The 26,969-nt window shown below is 47.4% G+C and overlaps 1 protein-coding gene across 4 annotated transcripts in view; it reads right to left on the reverse strand.

Annotated features, from left to right (window-relative positions):
- The window catches only part of CAMTA2 (calmodulin binding transcription activator 2), a 296,591-nt gene that overhangs the window by 6,861 nt on the left and 262,761 nt on the right, over window positions 1–26,969 (reverse strand). For all 4 annotated transcript variants that reach the window (XM_073654558.1, XM_073654557.1, XM_073654555.1 and 1 more), the window contains one exon: window positions 5,181–5,356. In XM_073654558.1, coding sequence (XP_073510659.1) covers window positions 5,181–5,356 — 176 coding nt within the window. The remainder of the gene's footprint in view (window positions 1–5,180; window positions 5,357–26,969) is intronic.

Raw genomic sequence — 26,969 nt, forward strand, 5'->3', positions numbered from 1 at the left:
ACGAGCAGGGGATATACTGTATATAATATGGAGAGTGATTACTGGGGGTCCATCACTCATCAGTGCCAGGCACGAGCAGGGGATATACTGTATATAATATGGAGAGTGATTACTGGGGGTCCATCACTCATCAGTGCGAGGCACGAGCAGGGGATATACTGTATATATAATATGGAGTGTGATTACTGGGCGTCCATCACTCATCAGTGCCAGGCACGAGCAGGGGATATACTGTATATAATACGGAGTGTGATTACTGGGGGTCCATCACTCATCAGTGCGAGGCACGAGCAGGGGATATACTGTATATAATACGGAGTGTGATTACTGGGCGTCCATCACTCATCAGTGCGAGGCACGAGCAGGGGATATACTGTATATAATACAGAGTGTGATTACTGGGCGTCCATCACTCATCAGTGCGAGGCACGAGCAGGGGATATACTGTATATAATATGGAGTGTGATTACTGGGGATCCATCACTCATCAGTGCAAGGCACGAGCAGGGGATATACTGTATATAATACGGAGTGTGATTACTGGGCGTCCATCACTCATCAGTGCCAGGCACGAGCAGGGGATATACTGTATATAATACGGAGTGTGATTACTGGGCATCCATCACTCATCAGTGCGAGGCATGAGCAGGGGATATACTGCATATATAATACAGAGAGTGATTACTGGCGTCCATCACTCATCAGTGCGAGGCACGAGCAGGGGATATACTGTATATAATATGGAGTGTGATTACTGGGGGTCCATCACTCATCAGTGCGAGGCACGAGCAGGGGATATACTGTATATGATATGGAGTGTGATTACTGGGCATCCATCACTCATCAGTGCGAGGCATGAGCAGGGGATATACTGCATATATAATACAGAGAGTGATTACTGGCGTCCATCACTCATCAGTGCGAGGCACGAGCAGGGGATATACTGTATATAATATGGAGTCTGATTACTGGGGGTCCATCACTCATCAGTGCGAGGCACGAGCAGGGGATATACTGTATATAATATGGAGTCTGATTACTCGGCATCCATCACTCATCAGTGCGAGGCATGAGCAGGGGATATACTGCATATATAATACAGAGAGTGATTACTGGCGTCCATCACTCATCAGTGCGAGGCACGAGCAGGGGATATACTGTATATAATATGGAGTGTGATTACTGGGCGTCCATCACTCATCAGTGCGAGGCACGAGCAGAGGATATACTGTATATAATATGGAGTGTGATTACTGGGCGTCCATCACTCATCAGTGCGAGGCACAAGCAGGGGATATACTGTATATAATATGGAGTGTGATTACTGGGCATCCATCATTCATCAGTGCGAGGCACAAGCAGGGGATATACTGTATATAATATGGAGTGTGATTACTGGGCGTCCATCACTCATCAGTGCCAGGCACGAGCAGGGGATACACTACATATAATACGGAGTGTGATTACTGGGCGTCCATCACTCATCAGTGCCAGGCACGAGCAGGGGATATACTGTATATAATACGGAGTGTGATTACTGGGGGTCTATCACTCATCAGTGCAAGGCACGAGCAGGGGATATACTGTATATAATACGGAGTGTGATTACTGGGGGTCCATCACTCATCAGTGCCAGGCACGAGCAGGGGATATACTGTATATAATACGGAGTGTGATTACTCGGCATCCATCACTCATCAGTGCCAGGCACGAGCAGGGGATATACTGTATATAATACGGAGTGTGATTACTGGGCGTCCATCACTCATCAGTGCGAGGCACAAGCAGGGGATAAACTGTATATAATATGGAGTGTGATTACTGGGGGTCCATCACTCATCAGTGCGAGGCACGAGCAGGGGATATACTGTATATAATATGGAGAGTGATTACTGGGGGTCCATCACTCATCAGTGCGAGGCACGAGCAGGGGATATACTGTATATAATACGGAGTGTGATTACTGGGCATCCATCACTCATCAGTGCGAGGCACGAGCAGGGGATATACTGTATATAATACGGAGTGTGATTACTGGGGATCCATCACTCATCAGTGCAAGGCACGAGCAGGGGATATACTGTATATAATACGGAGTGTGATTACTGGGCGTCCATCACTCATCAGTGCCAGGCACGAGCAGGGGATATACTGTATATAATACGGAGTGTGATTACTGGGCGTCCATCACTCATCAGTGCCAGGCACGAGCAGGGGATATACTGTATATAATATGGAGTGTGATTACTGGGGGTCCATCACTCATCAGTGCGAGGCACGAGCAGGGGATATACTGTATATAATACGGAGTGTGATTACTGGGCATCCATCACTCATCAGTGCGAGGCACGAGCAGGGGATATACTGTATATAATACGGAGTGTGATTACTGGGGATCCATCACTCATCAGTGCAAGGCACGAGCAGGGGATATACTGTATATAATATGGAGTGTGATTACTGGGGGTCCATCACTCATCAGTGCGAGGCACGAGCAGGGGATATACTGTATATAATATGGAGTCTGATTACTCGGCATCCATCACTCATCAGTGCGAGGCATGGGCAGGGGATATACTGCATATATAATACAGAGAGTGATTACTGGCGTCCATCACTCATCAGTGCGAGGCACGAGCAGGGGATATACTGTATATAATATGGAGTGTGATTACTGGGCGTCCATCACTCATCAGTGTGAGGCACGAGCAGAGGATATACTGTATATAATATGGAGTGTGATTACTGGGCGTCCATCACTCATCAGTGCGAGGCACAAGCAGGGGATATACTGTATATAATATGGAGTGTGATTACTGGGCATCCATCATTCATCAGTGCGAGGCACAAGCAGGGGATATACTGTATATAATATGGAGTGTGATTACTGGGCGTCCATCACTCATCAGTGCCAGGCACGAGCAGGGGATATACTGTATATAATACGGAGTGTGATTACTGGGGGTCCATCACTCATCAGTGCGAGGCACGAGCAGGGGATATACTGTATATAATACGGAGTGTGATTACTGGGGGTCCATCACTCATCAGTGCCAGGCACGAGCAGGGGATATACTGTATATAATACGGAGTGTGATTACTCGGCATCCATCACTCATCAGTGCCAGGCACGAGCAGGGGATATACTGTATATAATACGGAGTGTGATTACTGGGCGTCCATCACTCATCAGTGCGAGGCACAAGCAGGGGATAAACTGTATATAATATGGAGTGTGATTACTGGGGGTCCATCACTCATCAGTGCGAGGCACGAGCAGGGGATATACTGTATATAATACGGAGTGTGATTACTGGGCATCCATCACTCATCAGTGCGAGGCACGAGCAGGGGATATACTGTATATAATACGGAGTGTGATTACTGGGGGTCCATCACTCATCAGTGCCAGGCACGAGCAGGGAATATACTGTATATAATACGGAGTGTGATTACTGGGGGTCCATCACTCATCAGTGCGAGGCACGAGCAGGGGATATACTGTATATAATATGGAGAGTGATTACTGGGGGTCCATCACTCATCAGTGCCAGGCACGAGCAGGGGATATACTGTATATAATATGGAGAGTGATTACTGGGGGTCCATCACTCATCAGTGCGAGGCATGAGCAGGGGATATACTGTATATATAATATGTAGTGTGATTACTGGGCGTCCATCACTCATCAGTGCCAGGCACGAGCAGGGGATATACTGTATATAATACGGAGTGTGATTACTGGGGGTCCATCACTCATCAGTGCGAGGCACGAGCAGGGGATATACTGTATATAATACGGAGTGTGATTACTGGGCGTCCATCACTCATCAGTGCGAGGCACGAGCAGGGGATATACTGTATATAATACAGAGTGTGATTACTGGGCGTCCATCACTCATCAGTGCAAGGCACGAGCAGGGGATATACTGTATATAATACGGAGTGTGATTACTGGGCGTCCATCACTCATCAGTGCCAGGCACGAGCAGGGGATATACTGTATATAATACGGAGTGTGATTACTGGGCGTCCATCACTCATCAGTGCCAGGCACGAGCAGGGGATATACTGTATATAATACGGAGTGTGATTACTCGGCATCCATCACTCATCAGTGCCAGGCACGAGCAGGGGATATACTGTATATAATACGGAGTGTGATTACTGGGGGTCCATCACTCATCAGTGCGAGGCACGAGCAGGGGATATACTGTATATAATATGGAGTGTGATTACTGGGCATCCATTACTCATCAGTGCGAGGCACGAGCAGGGGATATACTGTATATAATACTGAGTGTGATTACTCGGCATCCATCACTCATCAGTGCCAGGCACGAGCAGGGGATATACTGTATATAATATGGAGTGTGATTACTGGGGGTCCATCACTCATCAGTGCGAGGCACGAGCAGGGGATATACTGTATATAATATGGAGTGTGATTACTGGGCATCCATCACTCATCAGTGCGAGGCACGAGCAGGGGATATACTGTATATAATACGGAGTGTGATTACTCGGCATCCATCACTCATCAGTGCGAGGCACGAGCAGGGGATATACTGTATATAATATGGAGTGTGATTACTGGGGGTCCATCACTCATCAGTGCGAGGCACGAGCAGGGGATAAACTGTATATAATATGGAGTGTGATTACTGGGCATCCATCACTCATCAGTGCGAGGCACGAGCAGGGGATATACTGTATATAATACGGAGTGTGATTACTGGGCATCCATCACTCATCAGTGCCAGGCACGAGCAGGGGATAAACTGTATATAATATGGAGTGTGATTACTGGGCATCCATCACTCATCAGTGCGAGGCACGAGCAGGGGATATACTGTATATAATATGGAGTGTGATTACTGGGGGTCCATCACTCATCAGTGCGAGGCACGAGCAGGGGATATACTGTATATAATATGGAGTGTGATTACTGGGAATCCATCACTCATCAGAGCGAGGCACGAGCAGGGGATAAACTGTATATAATATGGAGTGTGATTACTGGGCGTCCATCACTCATCAGTGCGAGGCACGAGCAGGGGATATACTGTATATAATATGGAGTGTGATTACTGGGCGTCCATCACTCATCAGTGCCAGGCACGAGCAGGGGATATACTGTATATAATACGGAGTGTGATTACTGGGCGTCCATCACTCACTTGATGCGATGCTGCAGAGCTGGGCCGCCGCGGGCCCCCTCCCGGTAGCTGCGGTAACACTGCTGGATCAGCACGGCGGCCCGGCGGCTTTGCTGGAAACGCTTCTGCTCATAGTAACTACGGAACTTGGACTGGATGAGGATGGCCGCCTGCGTCATCTTCTTGTACAGAGCGTACTGGGAAAGAGATACTGGGATTAATGGCCGCGCACTGCTCTAAGAACACAGCGTCACATAACGGTCCCGACCACTAGATGGCGCCACTACCTCATAACAATACAAACCACTAGATGGGGACCCTACCTCATAACAATCCCAACCACTAGATGATGACCCTACCTCATAACAATCCAGACCACTAGATGGCGACCCTACCTCATAACAATCCCGACCACTAGATGGTGACCCTACCTCATAACAATCCCAACCACTAGATGGCGACCCTACCTCATAACAATCCCAACCACTAGATGGTGACCCTACCTCATAACAATCCCAACCACTAGATGGTGACCCTACCTCATAACAATCCCAACCACTAGATGGTGACCTTACCTCATAACAATCCCAACCACTAGATGGTGACCCTACCTCATAACAATCCCAACCACTAGATGGTGACCTTACCTCATAACAATCCCAACCACTAGATGGCGACCCTACCTCATAACAATCCCAACCACTAGATGGTGACCCTACCTCATAACAATCCCAACCACTAGATGGTGACCCTACCTCATAACAATCCCAACCACTAGATGGCGACCCTACCTCATAACAATCCCAACCACTAGATGGCGACCCTACCTCATAACAATCCCAACCACTAGATGGTGACCTTACCTCATAACAATCCCAACCACTAGATGGTGACCCTACCTCATAACAATCCCAACCACTAGATGGTGACCCTACCTCATAACAATCCTCAACCACTAGATGGTGACACTACCTCATAACGATCCCAACCACTAGATGGCGACCCTACCTCATAACAATCCCAACCACTAGATGGTGACCCTACCTCATAACAATCCCGACCACTAGATGGTGACCCTACCTCATAACAATCCCAACCACTAGATGGTGACCCTACCTCATAACAATCTCGACCACTAGATGGTGACCCTACCTCATAACAATCCCGACCACTAGATGGTGACCCTACCTCATAACAATCCCAACCACTAGATGGTGACCCTACCTCATAACAATCCCAACCACTAGATGGTGACCTTACCTCATAACAATCCTCAACCACTAGATGGTGACCCTACCTCATAACAATCCCAACCACTAGATGGTGACCCTACCTCATAACAATCCCAACCACTAGATGGTGACCTTACCTCATAACAATCCTCAACCACTAGATGGTGACCCTACCTCATAACAATCCTCAACCACTAGATGGTGACACTACCTCATAACGATCCCAACCACTAGATGGTGACCCTACCTCATAACAATCCCAACCACTAGATGGTGACCCTACCTCATAACAATCTCGACCACTAGATGGTGACCCTACCTCATAACAATCCCAACCACTAGATGGTGACACTACCTCATAACAATCCCAACCACTAGATGGTGACTCTACCTCATAACAATCCCAACCACTAGATGGTGACACTACCTCATAACAATCCCGACCACTAGATGGTGACTCTACCTCATAACAATCCCAACCACTAGATGGTGACACTACCTCATAACGATCCCAACCACTAGATGGCGACCCTACCTCATAACAATCCCAACCACTAGATGGTGACCCTACCTCATAACGATCCCAACCACTAGATGGCGACCCTACCTCATAACAATCCCAACCACTAGATGGTGACCCTACCTCATAACAATCCCAACCACTAGATGGTGACCCTACCTCATAACAATCCTCAACCACTAGATGGTGACCCTACCTCATAACATTCCCAACCACTAGATGGTGACCCTACCTCATAACAATCCCAACCACTAGATGGTGACCCTACCTCATAACAATCCTCAACCACTAGATGGTGACCCTACCTCATAACAATCCCAACCACTAGATGGCGACCCTACCTCATAAAATTCCCAACCACTAGATGGTGACCCTACCTCATAACAATCCCGACCACTAGATGGTGCACCTACCTCATAACAATCCCGACCACTAGATGGTGACCCTACCTCATAACAATCCCAACCACTAGATGGTGACACTACCTCATAACAATCCCGACCACTAGTTGGTGACACTACCTCATAACAATCCCAACCACTAGATGGTGACACTACCTCATAACAATCCCGACCACTAGATGGTGACACTACCTCATAACAATCCCGACCACTAGATGGTGAGACTACCTCATAACAATCCCGACCACTAGATGGTGACCCTACCTCATAACAATCCCAACCACTAGATGGTGACCCTACCTCATAACAATCCCAACCACTAGATGGTGACACTACCTCATAACAATCCCAACCACTAGATGGTGACCCTACCTCATAACATTCCCAACCACTAGATGGCGACAATACCTCATAACATTCCCAACCACTAGATGGTGACCCTACCTCATAACATTCCCAACCACTAGATGGCGACACTACCTCATAACAATCCCAACCACTAGATGGTGACCCTACCTCATAACAATCCAGACCACTAGATGGTGACCTTACCTCATAACAATCCTCAACCACTAGATGGTGACACTACCTCATAACAATCCTCAACCACTAGATGGTGACCCTACCTCATAACATTCCAGACCACTAGATGGCGACCCTACCTCATAACAATCCAGACCACTAGATGGTGACCCTACCTCATAACAATCCTCAACCACTAGATGGTGACCCTACCTCATAACAATCCCAACCACTAGATGGTGACCCTACCTCATAACAATCCAGACCACTAGATGGTGACACTACCTCATAACAATCCAGACCACTAGATGGTGACCCTACCTCATAACAATCCCAACCACTAGATGATGACCCTACCTCATAACAATCCCAAACACTAGATAAGGACCCTACCTCATAACAATCCAGACCACTAGATGGTGACACTACCTCATAACAATCCAGACCACTAGATGGTGACACTACCTCATAACATTCCCAACCACTAGATGGTGACCCTACCTCATAACAATCCTCAACCACTAGATGGTGACCCTACCTCATAACAATCCCAACCACTAGATGGTGACCCTACCTCATAACAATCCCAACCACTAGATGGTGACCCTACCTCATAACAATCCCGACCACTAGATGGTGACCCTACCTCATAACAATCCCAACCACTAGATAAGGACCCTACCTCATAACAATCCAGACCACTAGATGGTGACACTACCTCATAACAATCCAGACCACTAGATGGTGCACCTACCTCATAACAATCCTCAACCACTAGATGGTGACCCTACCTCATAACAATCCCAACCACTAGATGGTGACCCTACCTCATAACAATCCCAACCACTAGATGGTGACCCTACCTCATAACAATCCTCAACCACTAGATGGTGACCCTACCTCATAACAATCCTCAACCACTAGATGGTGACCGTACCGCATAACAATCCCAACCACTAGATGGTGACCCTACCTCATAACAATCCCGACCACTAGATGGTGACCCTAAGTCATAACATTCCAAACCACTAGATGGTGACCCTACCTCATAACAATCCCGACCACTAGATGGTGACCCTACCTCATAACAATCCCAACCACTAGATGGTGATCCTACCTCATAACAATCCCGACCACTAGATGGTGACCCTATCTCATAACAATCCCAACCACTAGATGGTGATCCTACCTCATAACAATCCCGACCACTAGATGGTGACCCTACCGCATAACAATCCTCAACCACTAGATGGTGACCCTACCTCATAACAATCCTCAACCACTAGATGTTGACCCTACCTCATAACAATCCAGACCACTAGACGGTGACCCTACCTCATAACAATCCCAACCACTAGACGGTGACCCTACCTCATAACAATCCCAACCACTAGATGGTGATCCTACCTCATAACAATCCCGACCACTAGATGGTGACCCTACCTCATAACAATCCCAACCACTAGATGGTGATCCTACCTCATAACAATCCCGACCACTAGATGGTGACCCTACCTCATAACAATCCCGACCACTAGACGGTGACCCTACCTCATAACAATCCCAACCACTAGACGGTGATCCTACCTCATAACAATCCCGACCACTAGATGGTGACCCTACCTCATAACAATCCCAACCACTAGATGGCGACACTACCTCATAACAATCCCAACCACTAGATGGTGACCCTACTTCATAACAATCCCAACCACTAGATGGTGACCCTACCTCATAACAATCCCAACCACTAGATGGTGACCCTACCTCATAACAATCCCAACCACTAGATGGCGACACTACCTCATAACAATCCCGACCACTAGATGGTGACCCTACCTCATAACAATCCCAACCACTAGATGGTGACCCTACCTCATAACAATCTCGACCACTAGATGGTGACCCTACCTCATAACAATCCAGACCACTAGATGGTGACCCTACCTCATAACAATCCCAACCACTAGATGGTGACCCTACCTCATAACAATCCCAACCACTAGATGGTGACCCTACCTCATAACAATCCCAACCACTAGATGGTGACCTTACCTCATAACAATCCTCAACCACTAGATGGTGACCCTACCTCATAACAATCCCAACCACTAGATGGTGACCCTACCTCATAACAATCCTCAACCACTAGATGGTGACACTACCTCATAACGATCCCAACCACTAGATGGCGACCCTACCTCATAACAATCCCAACCACTAGATGGTGACACTACCTCATAACAATCCCGACCACTAGATGGTGACCCTACCTCATAACAATCCCAACCACTAGATGGTGACCCTACCTCATAACAATCCCAACCACTAGATGGTGACCCTACCTCATAACAATCTCGACCACTAGATGGTGACCCTACCTCATAACAATCCCAACCACTAGATGGTGACACTACCTCATAACAATCCCAACCACTAGATGGTGACTCTACCTCATAACAATCCCAACCACTAGATGGTGACACTACCTCATAACAATCCCGACCACTAGATGGTGACTCTACCTCATAACAATCCTCAACCACTAGATGGTGAGCCTACCTCATAACAATCCCAACCACTAGATGGTGACCCTACCTCATAACAATCCCAACCACTAGATGGTGACACTACCTCATAACAATCCCAACCACTAGATGGTGACCTTACCTCATAACAATCCTCAACCACTAGATGGTGACCCTACCTCATAACAATCCCAACCACTAGATGGTGACCCTACCTCATAACAATCCTCAACCACTAGATGGTGACACTACCTCATAACGATCCCAACCACTAGATGGCGACCCTACCTCATAACAATCCCAACCACTAGATGGTGACCCTACCTCATAACAATCCCAACCACTAGATGGTGACCCTACCTCATAACAATCCTCAACCACTAGATGGTGACCCTACCTCATAACATTCCCAACCACTAGATGGTGACCCTACCTCATAACAATCCCAACCACTAGATGGTGACCCTACCTCATAACAATCCTCAACCACTAGATGGTAACCCTACCTCATAACAATCCCAACCACTAGATGGCGACCCTACCTCATAAAATTCCCAACCACTAGATGGTGACCCTACCTCATAACAATCCCAACCACTAGATGGTGACCCTACCTCATAACAATCCTCAACCACTAGATGGTGACCCTACCTCATAACAATCCCAACCACTAGATGGTGACCCTACCTCATAACAATCCCAACCACTAGATGGTGACACTACCTCATAACAATCCCGACCACTAGATGGTGACCCTACCTCATAACAATCCCGACCACTAGTTGGTGACACTACCTCATAACAATCCCAACCACTAGATGGTGACACTACCTCATAACAATCCCGACCACTAGATGGTGCACCTACCTCATAACAATCCCGACCACTAGATGGTGACCCTACCTCATAACAATCCCAACCACTAGATGGTGACACTACCTCATAACAATCCCGACCACTAGTTGGTGACACTACCTCATAACAATCCCAACCACTAGATGGTGACACTACCTCATAACAATCCCGACCACTAGATGGTGACACTACCTCATAACAATCCCGACCACTAGATGGTGAGACTACCTCATAACAATCCCGACCACTAGATGGTGACCCTACCTCTTAACAATCCCAACCACTAGATGGTGACCCTACCTCATAACATTCCCAACCACTAGATGGCGACAATACCTCATAACATTCCCAACCACTAGATGGTGACCCTACCTCATAACATTCCCAACCACTAGATGGCGACACTACCTCATAACAATCCCAACCACTAGATGGTGACCCTACCTCATAACAATCCCAACCACTAGATGGTGACCCTACCTCATAACAATCCAGACCACTAGATGGTGACCTTACCTCATAACAATCCTCAACCACTAGATGGTGACACTACCTCATAACAATCCTCAACCACTAGATGGTGACCCTACCTCATAACATTCCAGACCACTAGATGGCGACCCTACCTCATAACAATCCAGACCACTAGATGGTGACCCTACCTCATAACAATCCTCAACCACTAGATGGTGACCCTACCTCATAACAATCCCAACCACTAGATGGTGACCCTACCTCATAACAATCCAGACCACTAGATGGTGACACTACCTCATAACAATCCAGACCACTAGATGGTGACCCTACCTCATAACAATCCCAACCACTAGATGATGACCCTACCTCATAACAATCCCAACCACTAGATAAGGACCCTACCTCATAACAATCCAGACCACTAGATGGTGACACTACCTCATAACAATCCAGACCACTAGATGGTGCACCTACCTCATAACAATCCTCAACCACTAGATGGTGACCCTACCTCATAACAATCCCAACCACTAGATGGTGACCCTACCTCATAACAATCCCAACCACTAGATGGTGACCCTACCTCATAACAATCCCGACCACTAGATGGTGACCCTACCTCATAACAATCCCAACCACTAGATAAGGACCCTACCTCATAACAATCCAGACCACTAGATGGTGACACTACCTCATAACAATCCAGACCACTAGATGGTGCACCTACCTCATAACAATCCTCAACCACTAGATGGTGACCCTACCTCATAACAATCCCAACCACTAGATGGTGACCCTACCTCATAACAATCCCAACCACTAGATGGTGACCCTACCTCATAACAATCCTCAACCACTAGATGGTGACCCTACCTCATAACAATCCTCAACCACTAGATGGTGACCGTACCGCATAACAATCCCAACCACTAGATGGTGACCCTACCTCATAACAATCCCGACCACTAGATGGTGACCCTAAGTCATAACATTCCAAACCACTAGATGGTGACCCTACCTCATAACAATCCCGACCACTAGATGGTGACCCTACCTCATAACAATCCCAACCACTAGATGGTGATCCTACCTCATAACAATCCCGACCACTAGATGGTGACCCTATCTCATAACAATCCCAACCACTAGATGGTGATCCTACCTCATAACAATCCCGACCACTAGATGGTGACCCTACCGCATAACAATCCTCAACCACTAGATGGTGACCCTACCTCATAACAATCCTCAACCACTAGATGTTGACCCTACCTCATAACAATCCAGACCACTAGACGGTGACCCTACCTCATAACAATCCCAACCACTAGACGGTGACCCTACCTCATAACAATCCCAACCACTAGATGGTGATCCTACCTCATAACAATCCCGACCACTAGATGGTGACCCTACCTCATAACAATCCCAACCACTAGATGGTGATCCTACCTCATAACAATCCCGACCACTAGATGGTGACCCTACCTCATAACAATCCCGACCACTAGACGGTGACCCTACCTCATAACAATCCCAACCACTAGATGGTGATCCTACCTCATAACAATCCCGACCACTAGATGGTGACCCTACCTCATAACAATCCCAACCATTAGATGGCGACACTACCTCATAACAATCCCAACCACTAGATGGTGACCCTACTTCATAACAATCCCAACCACTAGATGGTGACCCTACCTCATAACAATCCCAACCACTAGATGGTGACCCTACCTCATAACAATCCCAACCACTAGATGGCGACACTACCTCATAAAAATCCCAACCACTAGATGGTGACCCTACCTCATAAAAATCCCAACCACTAGATGGTGACCCTACCTCATAACAATCCCAACCACTAGATGGCGACACTACCTCATAACAATCCTCAACCACTAGATGGTGACCCTACCTCATAACAATCCAGACCACTAGATGGTGACCCTACCTCATAACAATCCCGACCACTAGTTGGTGACCCTACCTCATAACATTCCCGACCACTAGATAGCGACCCTACCTCATAACAATCCCAACCACTAGATGGCGACCCTACCTCATAACAATCCCAGCCACTAGATGGTGACCCTACCTCATAACATTCCTAACCACTAGATGGCGACACTACCTCATAACAATCCCAACCACTAGATGGCGACACTACCTCATAACAATCCTCAACCACTAGATGGTGACCCTACCTCATAACAATCCAGACCACTAGATGGTGACCCTACCTCATAACAATCCCAACCACTAGATGGTGACCCTACCTCATAACAATCCCAACCACTAGATGGCGACACTACCTCATAACAATCCAGACCACTAGATGGTGACCCTACCTCATAACAATCCAGACCACTAGATGGTGACCCTACCTCATAACAATCCAGACCACTAGATGGTGACACTACCTCATAACAATCCAGACCACAAGATGGTGCACCTACCTCATAACAATCCTCAACCACTAGATGGTGACCCTACCTCATAACAATCCTCAACCACTAGATGGTGACCCTACCTCATAACAATCCTCAACCACTAGATGGTGACCCTACCTCATAACAATCCCGACCACTAGATGGTGACCCTACCTCATAACAATCCCGACCACTAGATGGTGACCCTACCTCATAACAATCCCAACCACTAGATGGCGACACTACCTCATAACAATCCTCAACCACTAGATGGTGACCCTACCTCATAACATTCCCAACCACTAGATGGTGACACTACCTCATAACAATCCAGACCACTAGATGGTGACACTACCTCATAACAATCCAGACCACTAGATGGTGCAACTACCTCATAACAATCCTCAACCACTAGATGGTGACCCTACCTCATAACAATCCCGACCACTAGATGGTGACACTACCTCATAACAATCCTCAACCACTAGATGGTGACCCTACCTCATAACAATCCCGACCACTAGATGGTGACCCTACCTCATAACAATCCCAACCACTAGATGGTGACCTAACCTCATAACAATCCCAACCACTAGATGGTGACCCTACCTCATAACAATCCCAACCACTAGATGGTGACCCTACCTCATAACAATCCCGACCACTAGATGGTGACCCTACCTCATAACAATCCCGACCACTAGATGGTGACCCTACCTCATAACAATCCCGACCACTAGATGGTGACCCTACTTCATAACAATCCCAACCACTAGATGATGACCTAACCTCATAACAATCCCAACCACTAGATGGTGACCCTACCTCATAACAATCCCAACCACTAGATGGCGACCCTACCTCATAACAATCCCGACCACTAGATGGCGACCCTACCTCATAACAATCCAACCACTAGATGGCGACACTACCTCATAACAATCCCGACCACTAGATGGTGACACTACCTCATAACAATCCCGACCACTAGATGGCGACACTACCTCATAACAATCCCGACCACTAGATGGTGACACTACCTCATAACATTCCCGACCACTAGATGGCGACCCTACCTCATAACAATCCCAACCACTAGATGGCGACCCTACCTCATAACAATCCCGACCACTAGATGGCGACCCTACCTCATAACAATCCCAACCACTAGATGGCGACCCTACCTCATAACAATCCCAACCACTAGATGGCGACCCTACCTCATAACAATCCCGAGCACTAGATGGTGACACTACCTCATAACAATCCCGACCACTAGATGGCGACCCTACCTCATAACAATCCCAACCACTAGATGGCGACCCTACCTCATAACAATCCCAACCACTAGATGGCGACCCTACCTCATAACAATCCCGACCACTAGATGGTGACACTACCTCATAACAATCCCAACCACTAGATGGTGACCCTACCTCATAACAATCCCGACCACTAGATGGTGACCCTACGTCATAACAATCCCGACCACTAGATGGTGACCCTACCTCATAACATTCCCAACCACTAGATGGCGACCCTACCTCATAACATTCCCAACCACTAGATGGCGACCCTACCTCATAACAATCCCGACCACTAGATGGCGACCCTACCTCATAACAATCCCGACCACTAGATGGCGACCCTACCTCATAACAATCCCGACCACTAGATGGCGACCCTACCTCATAACAATCCCGACCACTAGATGGTGACACTACCTCATAACAATCCCAACCACTAGATGGTGACCCTACCTCATAACAATCCCAACCACTAGATGGCGACCCTACCTCATAACAATCTCGACCACTAGATGGTGACACTACCTCATAACATTCCCAACCACTAGATGCTGACCCTACCTCATAACAATCCCAACCACTACATGGTGACCCTACCTCATAACAATCCAGACCACTAGATGGTGACCCTACCTCATAACAATCCCGACCACTAGATGGTGACCCTACCTCATAACAATCCCAACCACTAGATGGTGACCCTACCTCATAACAATCCTCAACCACTAGATGGTGACCCTACCTCATAACAATCCAGACCACTAGATGGTGACCCTACCTCATAACAATCCTCAACCACTAAATGGTGACACTACCTCATAACAATCCCAACCACTAGATGGTGACCCTACCTCATAACATTCCCAACCACTAGATGGTGACCCTACCTCATAACATTCCCGACCACTAGATGATGACCCTACCTCATAACAATCCCGACCACTAGATGGTGACCCTACCTCATAACAATCCCAACCACTAGATGGTGACCCTACCTCATAACAATCCCGACCACTAGATGGTGACCCTACGTCATAACAATCCCAACCACTAGATGGTGACCCTACCTCATAACAATCCCAACCACTAGATGGTGACCCAACCTCATAACAATCCAACCACTAGATGGTGAAACTACCTCATAACAATCCAGACCACTAGATGGCGACCCTACCTCATAACATTCCCAACCACTAGATGGTGACCCTACCTCATAACATTCCCGACCACTAGATGATGACCCTACCTCATAACAATCCCGACCACTAGATGGTGACCCTACCTCATAACAATCCCGACGACTAGATGGTGACCCTACGTCATAACAATCTCGACCACTAGATGGTGACCCTACGTCATAACAATCCCAACCACTAGATGGTGACCCTACCTCATAACAATCCCGACCACTAGATGGTGACCCTACGTCATAACAATCTCGACCACTAGATGGTGACCCTACCTCATAACAATCCCAACCACTAGATGGTGACCCTACCTCATAGCAATCCAACCACTAGATGGTGAAACTACCTCATAACAATCCAGACCACTAGATGGCGACCCTACCTCATAACATTCTCAACCACTAGATGGTGACAATACCTCATAACAATCTCAACCACTAGATGATGACCCTACCTCATAACAATCCCGACCACTAGATGGTGACCCTACCTCATAACAATCCCGACCACTAGATGGTGACCCTACCTCATAACAATCCCGACCACTAGATGGTGACCCTACGTCATAACAATCCCAACCACTAGATGGTGACCCTACCTCATAACAATCCCAACCACTAGATGGTGACCCTACCTCATAACAATCCAACCACTAGATGGTGAAACTACCTCATAACAATCCAGACCACTAGATGGCGACCCTACCTCATAACAATCCCGACCACTAGATGGTGACCCTACGTCATAACAATCCCAACCACTAGATGGTGACCCTACCTCATAACAATCCCATCCACTAGATAGTGACCCTACCTCATAACATTCCCAACCACTAGATGGTGACACTACCTCATAACATTCCCGACCACTAGATGGCGACACTACCTCATAACATTCCCGACCACTAGATGGTGACCTTACCTCATAACAATCCCAACCACTAGATGGCGACCCTACCTCATAACAATCCCAACCACTAGATGGTGACCCTACCTCATAACAATCCCAACCACTAGATGGCGACCCTACCTCATAACAATCCCGACCACTAGATGGTGACACTACCTCATAACAATCCCGACCACTAGATGCTGATCCTACCTCATAACAATCCCAACCACTAGATGGCGACCCTACCTCATAACAATCCCAACCACTAGATGGCGACCCTACCTCATAACAATCCTGACCACTAGATGGTGACACTACCTCATAACAATCCCAACCACTAGATGGTGACCCTACCTCATAACAATCCCGACCACTAGATGGTGACCCTACCTCATAACAATCCCGACCACTAGATGGTGACCCTACCTCATAACATTCCCAACCACTAGATGGCGACCCTACCTCATAACAATCCCGACCACTAGATGGTGACCCTACCTCATAACATTCCCAACCACTAGATGGCGACCCTACCTCATAACAATCCCGACCACTAGATGGTGACACTACCTCATAACATTCCCAACCACTAGATGCTGACCCTACCTCATAACAATCCAGACCACTAGATGGTGACCCTACCTCATAACAATCCCAACCACTAGATGGTGACCCTACCTCATAACAATCCAGACCACTAGATGGTGACCCTACCTCAACAATCCCAACCACTAGATGGCGACCCTACCTCATAACAATCCCAACCACTAGATGGCGACCCTACCTCATAACAATCCTTAATCACTAGATGGTGACCCTACCTCATAACAATCCAGACCACTAGATGGTGACCCTACCTCATAACAATCCCAACCACTAGATGGCGACCCTACCTCATAACAATCCCAACCACTAGATGGCGACCCTACCTCATAACAATCCTTAATCACTAGATGGCGACCCTACCTCATAACAATCCCAACCACTATATGGCGACCCTACCTCATAACAATCCCAACCACTAGATGGTGACCCTACCTCATAACAATCCCAACCACTAGATGGCGACCCTACCTCATAACAATCCTTAATCACTAGATGGTGACCCTACCTCATAACAATCCTCAACCACTAGATGGTGACCCTACCTCATAACAATCCCGACCACTAGATGCTGATCCTACCTCATAACAATCCCAACCACTAGATGGCGACCCTACCTCATAACAATCCCAACCACTAGATGGCGACCCTACCTCATAACAATCCAGACCACTAGATGGTGACCCTACCTCATAACAATCCCAACCAATAGATGGTGACCCTACCTCATAACAATCCCAACCACTAGATGGTGACCCTACCTCATAACAATCCCGACCACTAGATGGTGACCCTACCTCATAACAATCCCGACCACTAGATGGTGACCCTACCTCATAACAATCCCGACCACTAGATGGTGACCCTACGTCATAACAATCCCAACCACTAGATGGTGACCCTACCTCATAACAATCCAGACCACTAGATGGCGACCCTACCTCATAACAATCCCAACCACTAGATAGTGACCCTACCTCATAACATTCCCAACCACTAGATGGTGACACTACCTCATAACATTCCCGACCACTAGATGGCGACACTACCTCATAACATTCCCGACCACTAGATGGCGACCCTACCTCATAACATTCCCAACCACTAGATGGCGAACCTACCTCATAACATTCCCGACCACTAGATGGTGACCTTACCTCATAACAATCCCAACCACTAGATGGCGACGCTACCTCATAACAATCCCAACCACTAGATGGCGACGCTACCTCATAACAATCCAGACCACTAGATGGTGACCTTACCTCATAACAATCCCAACCACTAGATGATGACCCTACCTCATAACATTCCAGACCACTAGATATTGAGACTACCTCATAACATTCCAGACCACTAGATAGTGACCCTACCTCATAACATTCCCGACCACTAGATGGCGACGCTACCTCATAACAATCCTCAATCACTAGATGGTGACCCTACCTCATAACATTCCAGACCACTAGATGGTGACCCTACCTCATAACAATCCTCAACCACTAGATGGTGACCCTACCTCATAACAATCCAGACCACTAGATGGTGACCCTACCTCATAACAATCCTCAACCACTAGATGGTGACCCTACCTCATAACAATCCCGACCACTAGATGGTGACACTACCTCATAACAATCCCAACCACTAGATGGTGACCCTACCTCATAACATTCCCAACCACTAGATGGTGACCCTACCTCATAACATTCCCGACCACTAGATGATGACCCTACCTCATAACAATCCCAACCACTAGATGGCGACCCTACCTCATAACAATCCAACCACTAGATGGTGACCCTACCTCATAACAATCCCAACCACTAGATAGTGACCCTACCTCATAACAATCCAGACCACTAGATAGTGACCCTACCTCATAACAATCCCGACCACTAGATGGTGACCCTACCTCATAACAATCCCGACGACTAGATGGTGACCCTACCTCATAACAATCCCAACCACTATATGGTGACCCTACCTCATAACAATCCCGACCACTAGATGGTGACCCTACCTCATAACAATTCCGACCACTAGATGGTGACCCTACCTCATAACAATCCCGACCACTAGATGGTGACCCTACCTCATAACAATCCCGACCACTAGATGGTGACCCTACCTCATAACAATCCCAACCACTAGATGGTGACCCTACCTCATAACAATCCAACCACTAGATGGTGACACTACCTCATAACAATCCAGACCACTAGATGGCGACCCTACCTCATAACAATCCCAACCACTAGATGGTGACCCTACCTCATAACAATCCCAACCACTAGATAGTGACCCTACCTCATAACATTCCCAACCACTAGATGGTGACCCTACCTCATAACAATCCCGACCACTAGATGGTGACCCTACCTCATAACAATCCCGACCACTAGATGGTGACCCTACCTCATAACAATTCCGACCACTAGATGGTGACCCTACCTCATAACAATCCCGACCACTAGATGGTGACCCTACCTCATAACAATCCCAACCACTAGATGGTGACCCTACCTCATAACAATCCCAACCACTAGATGGTGACCCTACCTCATAACAATCCAACCACTAGATGGTGACACTACCTCATAACAATCCAGACCACTAGATGGCGACCCTACCTCATAACAATCCCAACCACTAGATGGTGACCCTACCTCATAACAATCCCAACCACTAGATAGTGACCCTACCTCATAACAATCCCAACCACTAGATGGTGACCCTACCTCATAACAATCCCGACCACTAGATGGTGACCCTACCTCATAACAATCCCGACCACTAGATGGTGACCCTACCTCATAACAATTCCGACCACTAGATGGTGACCCTACCTCATAACAATCCCGACCACTAGATGGTGACCCTACCTCATAACAATCCCAACCACTAGATGGTGACCCTACCTCATAACAATCCCAACCACTAGATGGTGACCCTACCTCATAACAATCCAACCACTAGATGGTGACACTACCTCATAACAATCCAGACCACTAGATGGCGACCCTACCTCATAACAATCCCAACCACTAGATGGTGACCCTACCTCATAACAATCCCAACCACTAGATAGTGACCCTACCTCATAACAATCCCAACCACTAGATGGTGACCCTACCTCATAACATTCCCAACCACTAGATAGTGACCCTACCTCATAACATTCCCGACCACTAGATGGTGACCCTACCTCATAACAATCCCGACCACTAGATGGTGACCCTACCTCATAACAATCCCGACCACTAGATGGTGACCCTACCTCATAACAATCCCAACCACTAGATGGTGACCCTACCTCATAACAATCCCGACCACTAGATGGTGACCTTACCTCATAACAATCCCGACCACTAGATGGTGACCCTACCTCATAACAATCCCGACCACTAGATGGTGACCCTACCTCATAACAATCCCAACCACTAGATGGTGACCTTACCTCATAACAATTCCGACCACTAGATGGTGACCCTACCTCATAACAATCCCGACCACTAGATGGTGACCCTACCTCATAACAATCCCAACCACTAGATGGTGACCCTACCTCATAACAATCCCAACCACTAGATGGTGACCCTACCTCATAACAATCCAACCACTAGATGGTGACACGACCTCATAACAATCCAGACCACTAGATGGCGACCCTACCTCATAACAATCCCAACCACTAGATGGTGACCCTACCTCATAACAATCCCAACCACTAGATAGTGACCCTACCTCATGACATTCCCAACCACTAGATGGTGACACTACCTCATAACATTCCCGACCACTAGATGGCGACACTACCTCATAACATTCCCGACCACTAGATGGTGACCCTACCTCATAACAACCCCAACCACTAGATGGCGACCCTACCTCATAACATTCCCAACCACTAGATGGTGACCTTACCTCATAACAATCCCAACCACTAGATGGTGACCTTACCTCATAACAATCCCGACCACTAGATGGCGAACCTACCTCATAACAATCCCGACCACTAGATGGTGACCCTACCTCATAACAATCCCAACCACTAGATGGTAACCCTACCTCATAACAATCCCAACCACTAGATGGTGACCCTACCTCATAACATTCCAGACCACTAGATGGCGACGCTACCTCATAACAATCCCAACCACTAGATGGCGACGCTACCTCATAACATTCCCGACCACTAGATGGTGACCTTACCTCATAACAATCCCAACCACTAGATGGTGACCCTACCTCATAACAATCCAAACCACTAGATGGTGACACTACCTCATAACATTCCAGACAACTAGATGGTGACCTTACCTCATAACAATCCCAACCACTAGATGGCGACCCTACCTCACAACAATCCCAACCACTAGATGGTGACCCTACCTCATAACAATCCCAACCACTAGATGGCGACCCTACCTCATAACAATCCCGACCACTAGATGGTGACACTACCTCATAACAATCCCGACCACTAGATGGTGACCCTACCTCATAACAATCCCAACCACTAGAAGCGACCCTACCTCATAACAATCCCAACCACTAGATGGCGACCCTACCTTATAACAATCCCGACCACTAGATGGTGACACTACCTCATAACAATCCCAACCACTAGATGGTGACACTACCTCATAACAATCCCAACCACTAGATGGTGACCCTACCTCATAACATTCCCGACCACTAGATGGTGACCCTACCTCATAACAATCCCAACCACTAGATGGCGACCCTACCTCATAACAATCCCGACCACTAGATGGTGACCCTACCTCATAACATTCCCAACCACTAGATGGCGACCCTACCTCATAACAATCCCGACCACTAGATGGTGACACTACCTCATAACAATCCCAACCACTAGATGGTGACACTACCTCATAACATTCCCAACCATTAGATGCTGACCCTACCTCATAACATTCCCAACCACTAGATGGCGACCCTACCTCATAACAATCCCGACCACTAGATGGTGACACTACCTCATAACATTCCCAACCACTAGATACTGACCCTACCTCATAACAATCCCAACCACTAGATGGTGACCCTACCTCATAACAATCCAGACCACTAGATGGTGACCCTACCTCATAACAATCCCGACCACTAGATGGTGACCCTACCTCATAACAATCCCAACCACTAGATGGTGACCCTACCTCATAACAATCCCGACCACTAGATGGTGACCCTACCTCATAACAATCCCAACCACTAGATGGTGACCCTACCTCATAACAATCCAGACCACTAGATGGTGACCCTACCTCATAACAATCCCGACCACTAGATGGTGACCCTACCTCATAACAATCCCAACCACTAGATGGTGACCCTACCTCATAACAATCCAGACCACTAGATGGTGACCCTACCTCATAACAATCCCGACCACTAGATGGTGACCCTACCTCATAACAATCCTTAATCACTAGATGGTGACCCTACCTCATAACAATCCTCAACCACTAGATGGTGACCCTACCTCATAACAATCCTCAACCACTAAATGGTGACACTACCTCATAACAGTCCCAACCACTAGATGGTGACACTACCTCATAACAATCCCAACCACTAGATGGCGACCCTACCTCATAACAATCCCAACCACTAGATGGTGACCCTACCTCATAACAATCCCAACCACTAGATAGTGACCCTACCTCATAACATTCCCAACCACTAGATGGTGACACTACCTCATAACATTCCCGACCACTAGATGGTGACCCTACCTCATAACAATCCCGACCACTAGATGGTGACCCTACGTCATAACAATCCCGACCACTAGATGGTGACCCTACCTCATAACAATCCCAACCACTAGATGGTGACCCTACCTCATAACAATCCAACCACTAGATGGTGACCCTACCTCATAACAATCCCGACCACTAGATGGTGACCCTACCTCATAACAATCCCGACCACTAGATGGTGACCCTACCACATAACAATTCCGACCACTAGATGGTGACCCTACCTCATAACAATCCCGACCACTAGATGGTGACCCTACCTCATAACAATCCCAACCACTAGATGGTGACCCTACCTCATAACAATCCCAACCACTAGATGGTGACCCTACCTCATAACAATCCCAACCACTAGATGGTGACCCTACCTCATAACAATCCAACCACTAGATGGTGACACTACCTCATAACAATCCAGACCACTAGATGGCGACCCTACCTCATAACAATCCCAACCACTAGATGGTGACCCTACCTCATAACAATCCCAACCACTAGATAGTGACCCTACCTCATAACATTCCCAACCACTAGATGGTGACACTACCTCATAACATTCCCGACCACTAGATGGCGACACTACCTCATAACATTCCCGACCACTAGATGGTGAGCCTACCTCATAACAACCCCAACCACTAGATGGCGACCCTACCTCATAACATTCCCAACCACTAGATGGTGACCCTACCTCATAACAATCCCGACCACTAGATGGTGACACTACCTCATAACAATCCCAACCACTAGATGGTGACCCTACCTCATAACAATCCCAACCACTAGATGGTGACACTACCTCATAACAATCCAGACCACTAGATGGTGACACTACCTCATAACAATCCCAACCACTAGATGGTGACCCTACCTCATAACAATCCCAACCACTAGATGGTGACACTACCTCATAACAATCCAGACCACTAGATGGTGACCCTACCTCATAACAATCCAGACCACTAGATGGTGACCCTACCTCATAACAATCCCAACCACTAGATGGTGACCCTACCTCATAACAATCTCAACCACTAGATGGTGACCCTACCTCATAACAATCCCAACCACTAGATGGCGACCCTACCTCATAACAATCCCGACCACTAGAAGCGACCCTACCTCATAACAATCCCAACCACTAGATGGCGACCCTACCTTATAACAATCCCGACCACTAGATGGTGACACTACCTCATAACAATCCAGACCACTAGATGGTGACACTACCTCATAACAATCCCAACCACTAGAAGCGACCCTACCTCATAACAATCCCAACCACTAGATGGCGACCCTACCTTATAACAATCCCGACCACTAGATGGTGACACTACCTCATAACAATCCAGACCACTAGATGGTGACACTACCTCATAACAATCCAGACCACTAGATGGTGACCCTACCTCATAACAATCCCAACCACTAGATGGTGACCCTACCTCATAACAATCCCAACCACTAGAAGCGACCCTACCTCATAACAATCCCAACCACTAGATGGCGACCCTACCTTATAACAATCCCGACCACTAGATGGTGACACTACCTCATAACAATCCCAACCACTAGATGGTGACACTACCTCATAACAATCCCAACCACTAGATGGTGACCCTACCTCATAACATTCCCGACCACTAGATGGTGACCCTACCTCAAAACAATCCCAACCACTAGATGGCGACCCTACCTCATAACAATCCCGACCACTAGATGGTGACACTACCTCATAACAATCCCAACCACTAGATGGTGACACTACCTCATAACATTCCCAACCATTAGATGCTGACCCTACCTCCTAACATTCCCAACCACTAGATGGCGACCCTACCTCATAACAATCCCAACCACTAGATGGTGACCCTACCTCATAACAATCCAGACCACTAGATGGTGACCCTACCTCATAACAATCCTCAACCACTAGATGGTGACCCTGCCTCATAACAATCCAGACCACTAGATGGTGACCCTACCTCATAACAATCCTCAACCACTAAATGGTGACACTACCTCATAACAATCCCAACCACTAGATGGTGACCCTACCTCATAACATTCCCAACCACTAGATGGTGACCCTACCTCATAACATTCCCGACCACTAGATGATGACCCTACCTCATAACAATCCCGACCACTAGATGGTGACCCTACCTCATAACAATCCCGACCACTAGATGGTGACCCTACCTCATAACAATCCCGACCACTAGATGGTGACCCTACCTCATAACAATGCCGACCACTAGATGGTGACCCTACGTCATAACAATCCCAACCACTAGATGGTGACCCTACCTCATAACAATCCAGACCACTAGATGGTGACCCTACCTCATAACAATCCTTAATCACTAGATGGTGACCCTACCTCATAACAATCCTCAACCACTAGATGGTGACCCTACCTCATAACAATCCAGACCACTAGATGGTGACCCTACCTCATAACAATCCTCAATCACTAAATGGTGACACTACCTCATAACAATCCCAACCACTAGATGGTGACCCTACCTCATAACATTCCCAACCACTAGATGGTGACCCTACCTCATAACATTCCCGACCACTAGATGATGACCCTACCTCATAACAATCCCGACCACTAGATGGTGACCCTACCTCATAACAATCCCGACCACTAGATGGTGACCCTACCTCATAACAATCCCGACCACTAGATGGTGACCCTACCTCATAACAATCCCGACCACTAGATGGTGACCCTACGTCATAACAATCCCAACCACTAGATGGTGACCCTACCTCATAACAATCCCAACCACTAGATGGTGACCCTACCTCATAACATTCCAACCACTAGATGGTGAAACTACCTCATAACAATCCAGACCACTAGATGGCGACCCTACCTCATAACAATCCCAACCACTAGATGGTGACCCTACCTCATAACAATCCCAACCACTAGATAGTGACCCTACCTCATAACATTCCCAACCACTAGATGGTGACACTACCTCATAACATTCCCGACCACTAGATGGCGACACTACCTCATAACATTCCCGACCACTAGATGGC

The sequence above is a fragment of the Phyllobates terribilis genome, unplaced genomic scaffold (genome assembly GCF_046119375.1).
Source record: "Phyllobates terribilis strain yellow unplaced genomic scaffold, ASM4611937v1 Scaffold_11__3_contigs__length_659146591, whole genome shotgun sequence".
In the NCBI taxonomy this organism is placed as follows: Eukaryota; Metazoa; Chordata; class Amphibia; order Anura; family Dendrobatidae; genus Phyllobates; species Phyllobates terribilis.